This window comes from Myiozetetes cayanensis, unplaced genomic scaffold (assembly GCF_022539395.1).
Source record: "Myiozetetes cayanensis isolate MyiCay16 unplaced genomic scaffold, myiCay2020 scf2-11, whole genome shotgun sequence".
Lineage (NCBI taxonomy): Eukaryota > Metazoa > Chordata > Aves > Passeriformes > Tyrannidae > Myiozetetes > Myiozetetes cayanensis.
The window spans coordinates 68,694,207-68,715,146 of NW_026087411.1; the positions used below are offsets into that span (position 1 = coordinate 68,694,207).

The window sequence follows — 20,940 nt, forward strand, 5'->3', positions numbered from 1 at the left end:
GTTGGCAGGAAATATACTTACACCAAACAGGATAAGCAATTTTTACCCTAATCCAACCTCCCCCAGACAGCAGAGGCCTAGCTGAACCACAAGCAATATGCAAAATACCCCACAGACCACACCATCAGTAATCTCCTAGTATGAAATTAAGGAAGATTAAAAAGCGCAAGTGTAACTTAACCTAAAGTTAAACACACAACTGAAAGTTAATTGAAGAAACTACTAGGAAATACCTGTCTCAGTATCTTCGTAATGACTGTTTTCTCTTCCCAGGGCTTGCTGATAGGTACATTCACATTGTGGCTGTGCAAGCATTTGAAATTGGAATGGTTTTTGAGTATGTTTGAGAACATGGAGGTGATTCCCTTTGACATGAGTCCCCAAATGGGGTGAGCCCATTTTGCTTAGCTCCATGCAACTGAGCAGCTCCTCAGTTGCTCATTAACCTTTCTACTGAATTGTCATTACTGTGGTTGCACGGAAGCACAATAAGTCAGTGCTGAACTATCCTGTTCTTCCTAGGCTTTGGCCAGAGGCTTGGCTTTAATACTTCAGCAGGCTTCAGATTATACATACATCTGGAAGCAATTTTTTCCACCTATAACAGTTTTGTTTGTATAGCATGGGAGAACTGCACACCTCAAGAACTCTTCCTAAGCATTTTTTTCACTGGGGTGACCAGTGAAACCTGTATTCAGAACTGAACAGTCTGAAGGTGTTAGAGCTCCAATACTGACACAAGTTTTCCCTACTTAGGTGACTTTGGGGGATATCAGCATTGTTAAGAGTTTTGAGGGTAAACTGCAGCTACTATTCCCGTAGGACTAAATCACATGAACTCCAGGAAATCTTCCCTTATGCTGGTTGCATTGCTTAGCAGTGACATCGGTAGCCACTGGTCTAGGTTACTATGCAGACACACGCCTCCTTTGTTTTAAGAGACAAACCTCACCTGGTTTAAGCTTAAGTACCCTAAATGTATGCCAGGTTTTTTTACTTACAAACAGGAGCTGTCTGAATTCAGACAACTATTTCAAATATTTATTGCTGAAGAAAAAATACAGGTTAGATGAAGATAGCAAATTTTTGTGTTGATTTAGAAAAAGTTTTAGCCTCAATAACAGCCTAACATTTTCATTTGGCTTTGTCTGACATACTGCCTCATTTTAAAGTACCAAGGTGCTAACAGTGGAGATGCATCCCCTACAAGGCAAAGCAAATTTAAAGTAAATTAGGACAATAAGGACACAAATCTATTTCAGAATTAAACCATCTGGTACCAGAAGGCATGAAAGCAGTTAAGGGAAGAATTACTGGATCACCACTGCAAACAATTTAAGCGAACTTTTATTGAAGCGTTAAGTTGTGGTACAGATATTTTTAAATGATCAAAGTCTAACACCACAGAAATTATAAACACCATACTCCCCCCATCCTGATCACCCAGATAGTTCAATAACCCATTCAACAGCTTTCATTTTTATAGCCGAGGCTTATGCTTCTTTTTTTAAATGTGTATTTAAGTATTACTTGAAAAGGGATCCTCAGTCTACTTAAAGGACCTCAAGCCAACCAATGTCAGATCAATTGGGACAATGTAAGAACAAAAAAAACCCACAAATATTGGTCCTCAATATTAACATCAAAAAGCTTTAGTGCCATTTACAGCATGTAATTGGTAATATTGGTAAAGAACATCAATAATATGCTTAAAATATAAAAAAAAATCCAAATGTTCCAACCACTTGATTTCTAACCAAGTAGACTTCACTTTAGAAGCACTGAAAAAGTGCTTCATTTATAAATATGGAAGGAACAAAAAAACCATTGCATCAAACCAGAAAGAGTCAAACCATTGCAAGGACAAGAGGGGGGAAAATAATCTCAATTTTGTAGTTAACACACTGGTCTCACAGCTGTTAAAATCCCAGTATTTACAAACATAGCTGAAAGCGTGCCAGCTCTTTAAAGCCTGCATTTTAGTCAATACCCATTGAAGTGACTTATTCATGCTCCATGAATAGCATTCTACTTCACTGTTGTCCAGATGTCCCAGACAGTTCTTGTTCTATGCCTTCACTTAATGCCCTCAAGTCACAAGAGGAACCACCTTAGCAATTAGGAGGAAAAAACAGGTGAAGTCACAATACTCAAATACAACATAAGTCACATGCACAACAAGGTCACAGGACTGTCACAAGATAGAGGCATTAGCTTTGCTTGGAACAACAAAATGAAGAGACACTGGACCAGTTTAGAAGCACTCTTTACAGTCAGGAGTAGTAGGTCACAGGTTTTACTGAGAATAATCCAAACCAATCAACACATCCAGACTGGCAAATTCCACTCCTCCACTACATCTACCTGCTAGTGCTCAAAAGCACCAACTTCTTAGTCTGACATAACAGGTGATTAGGACAGAAAATGTCTGGTGCCAACACGAACTTGCACTTTGCAAAGCTGTCACACAACTATGCCAAAGCACTTGCATTCTGGCTCTGCTCTTCCCCTAATCAAGACTTGGACCTTCTTCAAATTCTGTCATGGTGTAGCAGTGGACAGATAAATGAGCATTAAGGCAAGACAAATTTTAGCCTGCACTAGTACCGATACCCAAGTTACTAAAGGTGAAAGACCAATGTATTAGCCCAGTGCTACAGTATAGCTGAGCAAATTCCTATAAGCTTTATTAGAGCATGAAAAGTCAGTCTGATTTAAAAATAAATCAACCACCACCTGTAGTAGCAAAACAATTTGTAACTGTTTTAAGAACTTTCTCCAAACATGAAAGTGTTAATTAAGAATCAGTTTCATTAGAAATCATAGAAGTTTGTCAAAAACTGTTTTAGACTGAAATCACAACATAGATGAAAAAAAAAAAAAAACAAACCCAGACAATTTAACAGAGAACTGTCCCCAGTGAGCAGGTTGAGGCTAAAGTCTAATGAGGACGAAAGCCTTGTCTGTGGGGAATTTTTGGTGATACCTGGAGAAAAACTATATTGTGTGTAATTCTACCTGAATCATTTTTACAAGTGTTGTAAAGTTTCATACAGTAAGATTTTTCTACATGCACTTCAATTTCACAGCAAGAGTGGCATAGAGTACCTAAACACAGAAGAGAGCATTCATGCAAGATATCTAACTCCTTGATATAATAATGCATACAATTCAAAATGGTTATACTAAGATTACACCTAGGGCTTTCCACAACTACAAGGTGGTGGAAGTGGAAAACATGGCCCCCTGAATCATTAACTAGAAAGCAACCACCACCTTCTATATGGGATTTCTTTTTGCGCTTTTTCTTCATTCTTAATCAACTGTGCTGTTGCTGGCGATTTTTTGTAAAACTGGTAAAAACAAAATTATAATCACTGAATTGGGCAATCTGGTGATCAAGACGTTTAAACCCTTCAATCTTCTGGGCAGAGGAAAACACCGTGCGACATTTAGAGCTCTAGAAAACAAAAAGGTAAAAGTTATTTTTCAACTGGCATTTAAAAATGGACTAGCATACCATGTATTTCATATGTAATTCTTGTGATACTTATTACCAACATGCTTCAAATCTGTGCCTGACAGTGCTGCAGGAAGTTCCATTCTCAAGCAGGGATTCTGCTCCCTACATGTGATACTGCAAACCGTACAGGGGATAGAGCGCCTCTCCTACAGAGACAGGCTGAAAGGAGTTGGGGTTGTTCAGCCTCGAGAAGAGAAGGCTGGTGGGGGACCTTTAAGCAGCCTTCCAGTACCTAAAAGGGGCTACAAAACAGCTGGAGAGGGATATTTTAACAAGGGCATGTAGTGACAGGAGAAGGGGTATGGCTTTAAACTGGAAGAGGGTGGGTTCAGACTAGATATTAGGAAGAAATTCATTGCTCTGAGAGTAGTGAGGCGCTGATACAGGTTGTCCAGGGAAGTTGTGGATGTCCCATTCCCAGAAATGTTTAAGGCCAGGTTGGATGGGGTTCTGAGCAAGCTGGTCTAGTGAAAGGCATCTGTGCCCATAGCAGGGTGGTTGGAACTAAATCATCTTTAAGGCCTCTTCCAACCCAATGGTTCTATGATAGCTGGCAGCATCACCATTAATAGTGGCAGTTCTACAACCGAGAGCTGCAGGCAAATCCAGAGAAGTGCCAAAGCAAGAAATTATGCCCACAAAAACCAGGAAGTCATTAGAATACTAAGACTGGGTTGCCTCATCTTAGTATTTCTGAAGAACTCTGGAGATCAGATTTAGTACATGCCAAAGCAATAGTGAAGACTATTTTTACTTTCCAAAGAAATGACCACCCAAATATCGAGGCAAACTGGAAACTTTATCTCCACTAAAAATCTCTAGCTCTGCTTTATTTGTGTGTGTGCATTTCATAAGCTGACAAGCTAAAGCAAGAAAACTCACCTGATTAACAAAGAGGGTTGTCACAAATTTTCCTGGCTTGAAAACCTCTACAACTTTTCTAATCAGGTCATCATAAGAGGTCTGACTTATGTTTGTTTCAAAACTAACGTAAGAAAACTCTGGTTCTGGAGTGATGTGAATAGTCCAGTAAGTTCCCTGAAAAAAAAAAAAAGGGTATTGTTACCACCAAATATTTATTATTTACTTAAATTATCAGTACATTAATTATCAATGAGTGTAAAACTTACATCCGATTTCATCCCATTCATTGAATACCCACAAGGATTGAACATTGTAGCATCAATAACAGAACCTGGTATCAGGTCACGAATTCCACTCATCTGAAACAGAAGTCAGGATTAAACAACTCAGTTTATGATACATCCTTACATTTGTTTAGATTTCACTAAAACGTAGAACTAACATTTGGGGGCAGGACACCAGAGTTCTCCCCAGAACAAGTTCCGTTTGATAATCTGTACCACTGTAGATGAACTTGCTTTGCATCCTGTCCCCAAATAACCCATATTCAGCTTGTCACTCAGTAATTTATCATGGTGCCTCTTAAAGAACCAAGCTGCATACATCCAAGACAAGGGAAATCTTAGAATTCTAAAACAACTGCTTTTGCTGCTGAAAAGTGGAGCTTCTCTTCAACCACTGTCCATGAAGTGAAGACTATTTACATTTACTCCAGAATAAGGATATACTGCTTTATACTCCAGAATAAAAGTGCAATCCCAAGCACTTCTAACTCCCATATAATACCTGAGGTACAGCCAGTTCTCAATAGCAAATAAGAGAATCAAATCCTAAGACACAAAACAAGATGAAGTCAGTGTACTTGTCAGAGAAATTTGTTCACGTCAAAGGATTTCCCCATTTGGAAAAAGGGTAAAAGGAGACATAACCATCAAGTTATACTTAGGCCCCAAGTCTGCCCTTCCCCTCATCCAAACAGCTCCTTGATTTTGATACCTAGATAAGCTTCGGATTCATTATCTTCAGTCTAAGCCTCACTCCTCATAATCCACATCCTTCAGTCAAAGTTACTCAAATTGTGATTTTATTCCTACTCCTCCATTTCTCAGAGTAAAAGCATTGAATCATCCAAAGCACTGCATACTGCTCCTTTCAATACACTAAACCAGGGGCACTGAAAATGTGAAGTTATGTTCCCCCAAACATTCTAGAGTTAAATCCATTTTACTCCTAAAGCATTAACTGGACAGTTTCTATTACATCTTTCCTACCACAAAACAAACCTTCTATTAAATGGTCATCAAATGAAGCATTTTGTTGCCCAATTTCCACCATTCCCCCAAATTATTAGTTTTCAAGCAAACGTACACGAGTGACATCATTTGCAGTAACACCATCTTTCATGTAGAACTGGTCCATAACTACTGGGTCAAGCTCACTCATCAGAATTTCCAGTGTCTGATCAGGCTGATTGGATATCCGACTCTCTGGGAAATCCAGAGTGTACAGGTACCTATGGAAAGTACAAATCACATATATAGTATGTATTAAAAGCACCAAGTTCTACTGTAAGTCTCAAAGACTTCAAACTCTTCACATACATACCAGCAATCAGAATTCATACGCCCCATGCAATAAGCTGCTCCATCTAGACAAGACAAAAAGTCTCCAGTTAATGCATCACAGCTGAACACTTATGAAAAATATTATATTCATCTCATATTTAAAGACAGTTGTCACAGAACCCCATGAGGTTCACTGATACAGTCAGCATCTGTGTCGAATAACCCAGCATTTAGCTTCAGGAATGCTAAGTTAATAATCAGAAAAGGAGGTTTCCTCAGAAGTGGGTCTGGACATCCTAGCTGAGAGCCTACTAGCAGGAAATTCAGATTACAGCTTTTGCTACGTACAGAGAGAAACCCTGGTACTCTTAAGCCTCTATTAAAATACATTTATGATTAGCATTTATTTTCAAATAACTCAGATGAGTACCACAGCTTCCACATTCCTTCAAAAAAAACCCTTTCTGCCAGTATTTAAAATGTAAGATGTTTTTTATAAGTTTTAAATTTTATTAAATGTTTAAATTCAATTTTTGGCACAGTGACTTTGAGAAAAGCCCATCTTTTTCTTAAGTGTATTAGTCAGATTAAATTACTATCCTAGCTTTTAAATAGGGTTTTTAGGGTTAGTGAAAGCTGGATTCTGCAGAGTGCTAAATGCATGGCCTGGCAGTCTGTACCTATTGTACTGCTTGTCACTTCTCACATAACATCAACCCTTCACATGAGCTGTACAACTTTGATGGAAGTTTCACGAACTTACTTGGGAAAATTTCATTAAGAAACTCTACTTCTTCCTGGAAATTCCTATGTGGGTACTCCTGGTGGGAAGGCTTCATGAAATTCTTACGTGAATAAAAGAAGCTCTGAAAAAATAAAGGTGCATCTTAGATAATGAATATATCCCCCCATGTCAAATCCAAAAATTCAGAAAAACACAAGCATTTATCATAAACTTTTACAGGACCCAAGTTTTCACTGTCAAAACACTGCTAGCTTTATTCCCATTTCAGAGGCATATGGATATTTCTATTTTAATTTCTAAGCTACAGGAGACAGCTTACTTCCAAACTTGTTTTCCATTAGAAAACTCCAGTGACTTCAGCACTGACAGCAGAGGCACAGAAGTCCTTCACTCTTAAGTAACTCAGCATGATGGCATTTGATGGTTAGCACCCATTAAGAGGCAAGCAGAAGGGTAAATGCTACAGCAGAGCAATTTTTATATTACAATCTTCCCATTATAGGAAGCATAAATAAATGTGAAAGTTCCAGAATATTTAATAAAAATCAGTGAATTTTAAATAGTGGTAAAACAGGTTTGTGTACATTCTAAGGAAGATGCAACATTTTTGACACCTTACCTGAATTGAGTCAAACCCACTGTACTCCCTAGCAAGCTCCAACAGGGGAACCAGTGCTTGCAGTAAGAGGGTGGTACCACACGTCTTCAAAATGAAACGTCTCTTGGAGACAAACATGCTACTCTCACTGTAAAAAAAGGTGTGACAAATATATTAAGTGCTCTACATAAAACAATCCAGGAGAACAATCCAGCCCTTGGTTCTTATCCCCACCAATTGCATTACTCAGAGTATTCATAATATGGTACATAAACACATTTGAAAAATGGACCAAAACAGTAGATTTCAGCTAACATTCAATAGCAATTATGATTTCCCAAAACAAATACTTGCTCCAAGCATGGTATTACAGAGATACCCCACTACAGGAAGACATAATACATGTATTAGACATCATCAAACTATTTGAGAAATACAAACATGCTGTAAAGTGGGTACACAGCACAGACATTGAATTTAATGTCTTAACCCTGACACAGAACAAACTTGTAATCTTTCTTAGCTGACAACGTCTACGAGAAGGTGAACTCAAATAAGGTAAAAGCCTTAACAGAATTAAGTAAGTTGTCTGGCTGCATCTTCTAGGAAAGCAGACTACTGGAAAAGGGTGAATTAGCACCTGTTCACAGGAACATGAAATCTCACTGTGAGAATATAGGCACAGCTATATGATATGTCTATAAAGACACAGAAATTAAATGTACATAAACTAAGTCAGATACTTAACTGCAGCCCCACTGAACTGAAGATAGGCATTGATACTACATCCAGAATATTTAAACATACTTAACAAGTATCTTTTTACCAAGTCACTGAACAATGGGATTAAAAATTAGCTTAAATAATGCAATTTGGAATGAATGCTGTTTACAAATCTGAAGTCAAGACTATATTTCATCCAAGATGCAGAGTAACTAGCTACATTCTTTTCAGAATTTTGTTTAAAATACATGAAGCCTGAAGAAACAAGACTTCAGCAGTTTCTTTGACTAGCTTGCTCTTAAGCCCAACCTTGCCCTCAAGACTTTCAGAGTACAAAAGCTTCAGTATTTGTAATCTGAAGTAAAGCAGAGAATGTCAAACGATCTGTAAAGTTCACATAGAAAAAGCAAGGAAGTATTTTGCAAGATGAAAAACACATGGTGAAAGTAGTGTCCTTACAACTAACCTCTGCACAGCAAAAAAATTCCAGGATTTCAGGAAAGCTACATTTTTATATATGTCCTTAGCTCAGACGCAAGGGTTGTTCCCCATTATCTGCAGTTAAAGCCAATCTACTGATACACTTTTTTTTGCTGATCTGTAAGTGACACCTATATGCACTATTCTGCTGAAGTAATACTAAACTTCTTAACTGGGGAACCTTATTTACCCCACCCTCCCAGACAAAATTCAGTGATCAGGTGCAGAACCACCACAACTCCATCAATCCTTTCAGTTACAGGAAAAAAGAAACAGGGGTAACTGTGAAGACATTTCCACTTCTGAACAGAAGCATGAGAGTGCTGTGATTAGCAGACCCTTGTAAGCTGTAGCTGCCAACAGCAGCACATTAACCCAAGACTGGTCCCATATGACAGCTTTCACTTTTTTACCTCTTAAGAGACTAAAAGAATGAGGTAGTGGCTTACCTGAGTACATAAGCTTCCTGCTTGTCAGTTTTTGTCACACTTATGATCAAACAATGCACATTCTCCAGAAGTTTGTCCCACTCAATCCTGTAAAAAAATAACAACAGGTTAAAAAAACCAAAGCTTTCTGGAGCCCTGGGTAAAAAGTGTAGCCCAAACAACACTAGAGCTTGTCTTGATTTACTGGATCTGAGAGCACAAAACAGGAAGACTTTTTGTATGTGGACTGTCTATAACAGTAACATCCAATTTCTTAGCTCTCAATGGCTAAGTATTCCTCAAAATCTGTTACTATAGTCTGCTGCATGCAGACAACTGCCAAACAGCAACCCCAAGCTTCTAACTAGGTGAGTCAAAATAACCTTAAATCCTGCATCCCACATGTACTAAGATAAGTTACAGCAATTAAGGTTAAGGTATGCTTTAGGTCGAACCTCCATGCACTTCAATCACAATAGTCACTGGCACCTACTTGAGTAATAAACTAGCAAGTTAGCATTAAGATGTTTTAACTGACCAGTAAAGAGTCAAGTTCCTAATTTAGCTGAAAACCACCCCTAAAAACAAACAAATTTCAATGGCCTGAATTCCTCTTGAACCAATCAGGATCACAGGATTTCTTCTACCTCTAGAAGATATAGAAGACTTAGAGTAAATAGTTAGGAATATTATACTTAGAAAAAAATAAACTGAACTTATTTCATACAGGCCAAGTTGAAGCCACAGTGCTAGATTTCATAGATGTAGAAGTTCAATATTTCAATTCTTTACTGTCTAACCTTATTCATTCTATGAGGAATTTGGAAAAAAAAATCAAAGTGTTCAAGTTAAGCCAAAATATTTCAAATACTAGTGAGAAAGGACAGACTTGCAAAAAACTACTTTGGTTGTCAACTTTAGTCTTGTGTCTACATCAGATTAGTAGAACCCAATATAGTCAATTTTGCTATAAATAAGACAGGAACAAATACAGCATCCTGACGTCACATAATACAAGACTGCCAGCTGTCCTACTTTTCCCATCCCTCCCTTCCCACAGCATGTTCCACCTGCAGGTTGTGCTGGCTCTTGTCCTCAGACCTGTCACAAACCAAGGGATTTACTAACCCAGCATAAAACTGAGCTACCCATCAGCAGAGCTGGAGATGCTGCAGGACCCTTTGCAGCTGGGAGCATGAAAGAAGTGCCAATTTCTCATCACCAAGAAAGCTTAGCTTGGTCATACAACTGTCAGCATAATCCATCCTCAGGAGTCAGACCTCTCACGCTTTACCGACACCACAAAAGCCCTGTAGTTGTACTTCAGGACAGAGCACTCACTGTTAATTCCATTGGCAGGCTTCCTCCAGCAGCCACCAATCTTTCCCCTCAGAAAATTGGTCAGTTCACAAAGCTGAAGCCTTAGATTCTGCTGTAAGTATAATTAAAATATCCAGCTTTTTTAAACACTCCAGCAAATAAGTGCCTTAATTTCTCCCTCAATTCTCTAATTCAGAAGAATGACTCCTGAAACTGAATTCTGTAACTTTACTACTAATACTCAACATTACACCAGAATAACATATTTATACGATTCAACCAGAACACAGTTCACTGTGTTACAGACTCACACTATAGCCTCCTTTTAAATGAGACTGAAGCTATTAAAATGAGAAAATTCTACACATTTTTTAAGTGTTCACAATTAAGAGCACATCTGAACAAGCTTACAGATTCAGTGATATAACCAGATACTTAAAATCAAAGTGAGGTTTAGCCTACCACCCCAGTTAGTGACCCTTGATGAAACACTCTTCTGCAACTACAGACATGACAGTACAGACACTCAAATCTGCATATCAAATTAAAAAAGTTATTTTTAATGCTCATCTCAAGTCCCACACATTTATTCAGCTCTATGCTTATGTCATTGACTGGATTTAGCTCTGTTCCTGATACTCAAGTGTATATGAAAATGCAAGTGCCTGCTCACCTTGAAAAACCTGGTAAATGCAAGGAGTGAAACACTTATATTATACCTATTTTAAATGCTCCTAGGGAAAAAAAAAAAATCACACTTTTGCTGACAAGAATACTGAACGATTTAGTTTTCTCTGGCTACAACCCACCAGTGTAAGTTTGCCAGCCTTAATGTTTTCCCTTTAATATCCTATTACATTTTTCCTGTGAATTGAACTAGGTTATGTTTGAAATTGTTCAAATTATTCCGGCACTGCTACTGACAACATTTCATCTGCCATTAAAGAAACACCCAGTGTCTGACATAACATTTGTGAAAGGTGAAGAAGAGTTCCCTAATGCTGAGCTGCACTAACCCCATTTGTACATTACTACAAATCTGATTTTGTACTTTTCTAAGTATTAATGGGCATGTAACTATCTTAGGCTTTTCAAGAGCATACATCTCAGCCTTCACAAGCTTCTTACCTAGTCAGACAGTCAAACCCTCAGCTTTATGCAGACAAGTGACACTTTTAAGCACTGCTGTAGTGCAACTCCATGCACACATTTCAGGGAAATGGCTTAAGATTCAAATACATATTAGCACAGGAAAATGTACGAATTTTGGTCTTCAAGTAGTCCAGCAATGAGGGGTCAGTACAGCATAGTATCAACGACACAATATTGCAAAGCCCACCATGTAAAGAAAGTTATGCTTGTTAGTTAGTACTATATATGTATTTAGGGACCTTTGCTCAATTCTTCACTATTATACAACAGAAACCACAGCTAAGCATACACTAAATGCTATGTGTTCAGCCTTTACAGAAATAAAGGGCAAGTTTATCATATGATGATTAGAGCAGCATCAAGTTAAAAAACTGCAACTTGAAACAGACAAGATGCCAGGCTTGCTTTAGATGCATATACAGACTAACAAAGGGTTGCAGCAACCAGGATGAGACTTGGCCACATTAGGGAGAAGTTTTGCAGAGATACCGGCCTGTATCTATATGCATTTAAAAGTTCAGTACAAAAAACTAAAGAAAGGCTGGATTTGATCCAACATAATCTATTTAAACAAGATGACCTTAGTATTTGGCATGTTCCATTGTTTAAAGCACAGCTAAGGAAGAACATCTGGGACTACTTTGTACCAAGTAGATTAAGCTCACAGTAAGTCTAATTCTTGCATTTCCTCCTTTTTTTAAAAAAAAAAATCTGTATAATTATGTAAGAATCAATAGTTGAGAGAAGCAGTGTCTATCCACACAATGTGGAAACAAAAAAAAAACCACACACCTTAAAAATAGTATTTCAATGGTTATCAGTACATGTACTGCAGCTATGCACATTTTTTGTCAAGTAAAAATCCACAAAATTAGTGACTGAAATATTTGAGAACACTACTTATTTCATTACTGAGTTAAGTCTGAACTTGGAATCAAAGCCTCCAACTGAAACAGGGGAAAAAGTAAGACTAATTCTCAATAAAATGCTATCATGGGCTTCTGCTCTTCAAAACTCCTTTTTCAATGATTGATGTGAATGGCATTACTATTTCCTACATTATTTTCCACAGCCAGACATCAGGACAATCAGAGTTTGAAAACTGCTGTCCTATACTCAAGCATAGTAGAGTATGATCCGGGGGAGTCATTGGCAGCTCTCACTGGAAGCAAGTTCTGCAGCAGATCTGCAAAAACGCACTTGAAATCAGCTCCTCGCTGTTGTGGGCTTATTGACCACTTCACTGCAAAGCTTTAAAATCCCATTTCTCAAGTTTCAAATAACTGTTACTTATCCAAAGTTAAATTAGTTTCTCCAATGGGCAAGCATATTGCATCTTAAATGCACATTCTCAGAGAACAGCAAACAAAAATGGAATACATCCACTCAAGCGTGAAAAACTGTACTTGCTTCAATTGTAGAAAGCTACGTGTTCTATATCTGAGTAGCCAAAAGAAAGAAAAAAAAAAAATTAAAGTTCAGCAATCCACTCCTCTACCTATGTTGCAATATTCAGTGCCTTATCAACAGACTTGTTACCAGAGTGCAAATACCTTCCATTCAAAGTGCCAACCAGGTATATCAGTAGGGAAAAACTATTTTAACTGAGAATTATCTTAATTTCAGGAAGTATGCTTAAAGTCTGTAATGAATAGTCAACAGTGCCTCCGAACCAAGTTCCAAAACATCATGTTTGTTCCTTCATTTCATACTTTGCAGGAATAAGGAATGAATAAGCTATGAAACAAGTTTTCCTTGCCAGATATAAACCATGCTTTTGAACACAAGTTATTGGCCTCTTCTAAGCTTTTACCTTCAGGGTAAAACTTGTTCTTAACAGAAGTCAAGTCTATCAGGCACAATACTGCTGTTTCAGGCCAACTGGGAAGGTGCTAACAGCAATTTAAAGAGATAAGAACTACATCAAGAACTTGTTCCTATCAGCAATTAATAGCCTCCACAAGCATGCCATTCCACCACCCCGGTAACAGTACCTTGCCAAGGCAGCCAGACGGCACTAGGAGGAGAAGACGTCTTGCAGTAGTGCGGGAATTCTTAGGAAATAAATCATATGAAATTCCTAAAGACAGCTTAAGCCGTATACATACTCTTACATAGCTTTGCATTAAAACAGAACAGCTGACAAGTCTGTAGTACCAAAAGTAATAAGCACTTTAATCCTTACTGTAAAACCTTGTTTTAACATCAAGCATTCAACTGCAGCGCAACCTTTTATCCCCTCACCTGTTACCTACTGAGTATTTTTAGGAGCCACAGATATATCAATTACCTCATTAGCAGGCTCCAGTTAAGTAGGCACATTCCTACCAATACCGTGATCCAGACAGCCAAGCTTAATGCCACGTCTAAACTGCCTACGCAGAAGAGATGTAGCCGAGACACAGGAAAGCTGGCTAAGTATCAGTGTCAGCAGAATTGCAACATTGGTTTCAAGGGTCCTGAAACAGGTACACTACAGACCACAGAAGTCACAAGTTTCTTAAAGCACCTCCTTGTGTATTAAAGCTTGTGTATTTCTCTGTAGACAGCTGCATGTGAATTATTTCCTATGAGAACCAGAATTTAGTTTATAAATTGCTGTTTAAGATAGATTACCTCGAACCACACTCAGAGCCTGAGTTTAGACTCAAGGCAGTGGCAACTTGATAATTTTACTTTAGCAGTATCTGTGAGGTGCACAAAAGTGCCACACCCTCTATATGCTCTGGGCACAGATATACAGAGAGACTGCCTGCATCCCCCTTATCTTTAACTTAAGAAACTCACCAGGGACATGCATTTAATCTAGAATTAAAGACAGGTGCCTGAATGGAAAACTGCATGCACATCAGAAGTGATTCTATGCAGTACTCCTCACAAAATACTTTTTACTTAGAAGGTCCCAAGCCAACTACTTAGAGCATCACTTCCAAACGAAACCAAGATATTTCAGCAATGGCACAAAGATAAGCACAGACAGTGCTTCAAAGTCTGCATATTTCTCCTGTTGAAGGCCTTACATCATTACTGCAGTTACAGCAGTGTACATGAAACAGGAACTCCATCCTTTACATCTGAAGATATTTGATAGGCATTTCCAAGTCTTTCACATCAAAGCACAAAACATACCTGACACCCAAGGTGCTTAAGAAGTATGAGCTCCAGCAGGCACAGCAAGAATTACAAGCAATATTCAAGGCCAACTGGAGTGTAACCTTCTCCAGAAGGTACTCTAAGGCAGCAGATATCTACCATGAGCCCCAAATCTTCCTGTTCTCTTGGCTACATAAAGCCATTAGTGAAGCCCTTTTGGGGGGAATACACCAGCAGCCACATATTTTAATAGGATGCTCTCCAGAGTCTCACTAAGGGACCAGATCTTTGGCAGAAAGTGACAAATTCTTTAGCAGTTTCAGTGGTAAGGTAGGAAAACATCAAGTCTTCAACATAAGTCTTCAATTCCTGCAAACAGCATCAGAATCAGTAGTAGTGAGTGTAAAAGGGCTTATTCCCTTTGCGTGAAATCATTCTTTAATTACAATTGTGAGTTACAAGCAAGCACACCTTACCTGTAATTTTGAACTTGAAAGCTAAAATCTAGTTGATTAATACCAATTTTGATGAGGGAAAGACTGCATTTTTACATAAAATTCTCTAGATAAGACTGCATCACCCATGAAAAGGTTCAGCAAGTACACAGTGACAGAAGCCCTCATCTTAGCATAACCCTGCCTACTCTGCCTTCTTTTCCGGACTCCACTGAGTTTTGTTCCAAAGCACCGCAGGAGTAAGAGTAGAAGAGGGCTCATGGCCCAGCCACCTTGTACCTCCACTGTTTGAGAAAACAGGCAAATAACTCTGCTGTGGTCCTCAGGACTGGGGGAAGGGTAGAGGCGTAGCAGTGAGCTGACTCAGTCTATAGGGTGCGGTACAAAGCAAATATTTACAGGACTTAGATGTTTGACTATATGGGTGCTTGGAAGCTTTCCTGTAGCACAGGATCGGAATGTGGTATCAAGTGTCGCTCCATATTGCTCATTGCTACAGTTTTCTCCAGTTTGTGTGTTCGCATAATATAGACAAATAGGAAGCAGATTAAAAGTACATAAGCAGTTTCAGGGTATTCTTCAGGGTTGAATGCTTGAGATATGGGCTCTTAATACTTGCATCATTACCTTAAGGCTTCAAACTTGTGTACATTGAAGATCATGATAACCCTTGAGATGAAAAATGCATAGTTGCACATCTGAAGGAATAAACAGCATAGTCTACTGTGGGAATAGTGATTGCACTACACAATCACCATGGAAATCCAGGGCTCGCAGCAAGTCCATGTTTTCAGCAACTCCTCCAGTTTTTATACATAGCCTAAGAGTACTTTTAAAAAACATGCCTTACAAAGTATGGTGAGAACAAGCACTAAAATTAAAGCCAATTATTTTGAGACCACAAAAGTCTTAACTTCTTTCCACTCCTGAATATAAGCAGGGTAGGCATCTTCAGATTCTTGCCACTATTTCAACAATAAGACCTCTTTGCAGAACTCATTAGAAAATGAACAAAAATACCCCAAAACTTAACAGCAAAGTAAAGCCCATGTTCAATACTTTTCAGTTGGGACCTTTACTGAATGTATTAAAGCAATAGTCATAGAGATTTTCTGAAATATATTACACCTAATACAAACTTTTATCCAAAAAGCAAGCTTGCTCATATGAGAAAAAAGAAATCTTAATTGCATCAGTTCAATAACTTTTTTTGCTGATGATATCCAGCAAAGACTTTAAAATATCTAATCCCTAACAAGCACATGGCAACATGGAAATTTTCAGCTTTGAACACGAGCTTAGTCATTCAGTAGATGAATGGCTCACATTTCACTACTAAGCAGGTATTACAATACAAAAGGCAAGCTCAACTGGTTTGCAACTTGATTCTAATTTAGCTATTGTTCTACAGTTTCAGCTTTGATTTCAAGTTCTGTTCAACATAAACCAGCTTATTCAATCCCCTCTATAGAATTACCAACAGTAGGAGATACAAATGAAAAAAACCCTGAATGCAGTATCTATCAACTGCAGTAAGTAATTTAATTACAACAGTTTTCCAAAAGTGAGCGTTTGTAAAACTTCATTTCATGTTAGAAACAGTGTCACTGATAATGACTGTTGGACACAAGTTAACAATTTTCAGACATGCCACAGCTTCCTAGCAAAGAAAGTACGAAGCTTCAATTAACATCTTGTATTAAGAGCCAATTAACACAAAGATCTTCAAAGCTTGTTCACAGCTCTGAAACTGTGTTAAATACCACATGTTCAACAGTTAACAGTTTGCATCTACTCTATTAAAACTTTACAACCATAACTAAACCACACAAAGGGACTGTCCCAGTACCTACATTGCAATTACATTAAATGCTCTTGAGAAGTCTAAAAGTTAAGTTTGCAGTTTTGTAAACACGAGTCTGAGCTGACAAATGGAACACCAGAGAGCACAATTGTGTCACTGAGGAAAGCATTTGCAGAATGCCATCTCTAAACTACATCTTCATATTCCAACACCAGCATATTAACATGGTCAAATGAGTATTTTTGGAATCTTTCACATTAAAGTCAAACACTACAGGAATCCTCAAGTACCTACACAGCTCAGACCTTCAAGTATTTCAGCTAGGATTTTCAACAGCCTTCCAGGATTGCCTGGACATTGCCTGTACAAGCCGTTACCCTGCCTCTACTACACCACTAAGCCTCAAAGAACTATATAACCACATTTGATGATTTCCATGTTAAGCACGTTATTCAAAAAGGTCTAAACAGCTTCACAAGTAAAATTTACATGAGCAAGGTACCTCATTACACCAACACATCAGAGGTAACCATGTATTCTGCAGTGCTTCGGGTATGGCAGAAATGAAGCTTCCACTATCCATGAACTATTAATTGTTACCTGCCCACTGGCAATTCAGATCTTTGAATAGCTAACTCTACTGACATACACACAGAGGAAATTTGCTGAAGAATATCAAAACAAATGAGAAGGCAAATAGCATACAGCTTTGAACGGTGATGCTATCATCAGTAACGTATTCTAGCCATTAAACACACCATGACAAGCTCTTTTCCAAGCTCTCTTGCTCAAGCTCCCTGACCAGAGACCACTGGGTGACAGTGATACGCACAAGCAGATCTGGATACACATGAGAACACCAGATCTTCCAGCTACCACTCAAAACTGAAAAGCTGTACAATTAACCATACTGAAAGTCAGCTATAGACATAAGTATAACCTTCAGATTTGCCCTGTTTGCTTAGGACAAGCCTGCTTTTTCCAACTACGTCAGCTGATAGCATTGACATACCATTCTTGTTGTCCCTGCACCCTCATGCATAGTTCTGCGGATTTTGCTTCGCACTTCAAGCTCTCAGCTACCATTTTCTAGCACTTCCAGAACGCAATTTTTTGCACATCTACAGTTGGACCGCCTAAGTCACAAGCCTGGGTATTCCACAGAATCACGGAGTGGCCTGAGTTGGAAGGGAGCTTAAAGATCATCCAGTTCCAGCCTTCTCAGACTGTCCCCCTATGAAGTACAGTAAAGACATCTCTTGCCCGCCGGGCCCGGCAGGGTTCCAAAAGCGACCCGCGTGCCGGCAGGTGGCCATCGGCTCCTGCGCTAACAAAGGCGGCGCGGGCACATTCCTGGGCGGCGGGCGGGGAGCGGCGGGAGCCAGTCCCGAACACGTGCGGCCGGAGCGGAGCAGAGCGGGCCCCGGGCCTTCCCTCCCCGCCCCGGGCGGCGGCGAGCGAGGCGCCAGCGCATTCCCCAGATGCCCATTGGGTGACGGGCGCGGGCCCGGCCCTCCGCGGCTCCCCGCTCCCATTGGCCTCGCTCCTCAATGGGGAGAGCCACGGGAGCGGCCGCGCGGCCCGGGAGCGCAGCCAGGGGACTCACGTGTAAACCGCGGCTCCGGCCACACTTCTGGGGGAGGAGGGGGGCACCGCCGTTCCCAGTGCCTCCCTCGCTCCGGTGCTTCCCACGCCACAGGGAAACACGGGAAGGGTCCCTGTCTACCGCCTGGTTCCCTCCGCGAGATCCGCTCTATGGACCAGTCCGGCTACGCAGTGCCGGAGGTCGCCGCCAAACCGGCCATGTGAGGGAACCATCAATCCTCGCCGCGATAGCCAGAGGGATCTCCCTTCCCAGCTTTCATTAACTGGGAACGAGATTCCCGGATCCCCGCTCCCCATCGTACAGCGAAGGCAGGGTTTTCCCGAGCTTTCTCATCCCGATGCCGGCCGTGCGAGCAGTGCCAGCCGCTCCCCGCCGGCCGCCGCCGCAGCGGGGTGGGCGCCGCCGCCGTGCCCCTGGCCGGGAGCAGCACTGCGACACTCCCGCCTCGCCCCGGGGGCGCTCCCGGCCGGCGGCACACGCCCGGCTCCCCGCTCCCCGCCGCCACATGTTGCCAGCAGGGACCGCGCGGGGCTGCACGAGGTGGCGGCGCGGAATGGCTTCCGTCCCCGGCACCCCCACCGCCCGCCGGCGGCCAGGGCGAGGGGAGGCTCCCTGCTCGGGGGTCTCTGGAGGGCGGCGGAAGGTCACCCCCAGCGGGCAGATGCCGGGACTGTCACCAGGGGAAGGGGAAGGCGGTCGGCAGCGCCCAGCCCCCACCGACGGCCACCCCGGAACCTGCCTCCCCCTGGCGCGGCCGCCATCGCCCCCCAAGCGCCGCCACACCCGGGCCATTCAGGGACCCTCTCGCCCGCGGGGGCAGCGCTGCCCCCGCCGCCGTTGACCCCCGCCCCGACCCCACCCCGCGCCGGCCGTTCGCGGACCTGGGTATGGTGCGGAGGTCGCCGGACCCCTTGCTCTGGTGCGGCTCCTGCTGCGCGGGTTGCTGCCGGGCGAACCACACCTCCAACAGCTTCTCGGTCCCTTCGAAGAAGTGTGCACCGCTCTCCTTCATGGTGAGACAACTCAGCAACCAACAACCACAGAAATTAAACGACAACCAAACTGCCGCCCCCGGCCGCCACCGTTCGCTGCTGCTGCTGCTGCACGGGCCGCGCTGCCGCCGCCGGGTCCCAGTCCGTCCCAGGCGGGTTTTACCTTCTGGGGGATTTGCTTAATATTAATTTAAAAGAAAAAAAAAAAAAGAGGAATAAGCAAAAGAAGGGTTTTTTTTTTTTTAAACGGGCGAAAACCACCCGGAGTGCGCGGCGGCGGATGCGGCGTGCAGCGTGTGTGAGCGGGTTACAGTCCGAGCGGGGGTGCGGGCAGGCGATGCGGTTCGGTTCCTTGTAGTCCGTGTGTTCCCCTGTTACAGAGAAGAGCGTTGAGCGAGCGCTAGCTAATGTCGCCGGCCATACTGTGTAAGCGAGGGGCCAGTGCGCACGCAGCCGCCTTTATACCCCGCAGGTAGCCGCATCACGCCGGCTGGCGCTGCACATTGGGCGGCCGCCGCCCGGGCCCGCCCTTCCCTGCTTCCCATAGGGCGGCGGCGACGCTCGTCCAGGCATATGCCGGTTCCCTCGGCCCCTCCCGTTGCAGCCCGCGCGCCCGCCCGCAGGGAGCGGGAGATGGAGCGCGGGCGGCGGGGCTGGGGCCGGGGCCGCGGGTGTGGCGGTCGGGCCGCCATGGGACCGCGCCGCCCCCGAGGATGGGTGGGAACCGCCCGCCCTGTGGTCGGCATTCCCCATCCGCGGAGAGGGAAGGGTGCGAGAGGGAGCGGGGCTGAACATGGCCGAGAGACACCGGGGGAGCATCCCCCGAAACCGTTCGGCGCGTCGCAAGGAGCGAGCCCGAGAATTCCGGCTCTTCCCGGGCCGCGGCGGCAGCAACGCTGGCCCCTCACCCGGCGCTCCTTCTCGCTCCTAAAGAGGAGCTCGGTCAGGCGTTCAGGCGCACCTCTCGCTCCCCTGGCCCCTTCCTGGAGCCCAGCGTGTGTGACCGCGCAGCGAGGAGCCGCTGGTGTGTCTGTGTGCGGCACAAGGAGCGAGTGACCGAGCAGGGCATGTGCCGCTGTAGGCGGACACGGGAGGGACCGCGGGTCTGTGTCCCTGGGTCAACACTTGATTACCTGCGACTTTTTCCCCCCCTATTATTTAAAAGAAATTATTGCAAACTGGACAGGTTTATAGTCGTTTAAAGCATTTTTCAGCGATATAATAGCACATTATAAATCCAGTGTTGCAGTACTTCATAGCCGGAGGAAACCGTCGCTAACGACTAAATGAAGAAGAGAAAATGCCATCCGCCCCGATGAGCCTGCGGTAGTTAACACTACATGGGACTGGCAGCAGCAGATGGCTGGGGACAGATGAATGAGTCCCTACTAGGAGACAGTGAGATACTATCAGTATCGGACAGCATAATAGGCATTGGGCTCTGTCCACAGCGAAGGAGTGACTCACTGAGACTGAGGCAGTGAGTCATTCCCAAGGCAGCTGGATGTGAATCATTCCCTAGGTGCCTAGTCGCCGCTGGATGCATCCGTAGCACAGCCTCGATAGCTGGCAGAGAACCATGTTCTCTAGTG

At 42.5% G+C, this 20,940-nt stretch overlaps 1 protein-coding gene across 1 annotated transcript; it reads right to left on the reverse strand.

The window, feature by feature from the left end:
• Positions 1-1,329: 1,329 nt before the first annotated feature.
• AMD1 (adenosylmethionine decarboxylase 1) lies at positions 1,330-19,774 on the reverse strand. The gene is made up of 9 exons (XM_050315886.1): positions 19,238-19,774; positions 8,948-9,034; positions 7,317-7,443; positions 6,716-6,818; positions 5,993-6,035; positions 5,756-5,900; positions 4,654-4,746; positions 4,406-4,561; positions 1,330-3,460 (listed from the first exon to the last, which is right to left on the reverse strand). Exons 1-9 carry the CDS (start codon positions 19,366-19,368, stop codon positions 3,320-3,322), a joined length of 1,026 nt encoding a protein of 341 aa, XP_050171843.1. The 5' UTR covers positions 19,369-19,774; the 3' UTR covers positions 1,330-3,319.
• Positions 19,775-20,940: the final 1,166 nt, after the last annotated feature.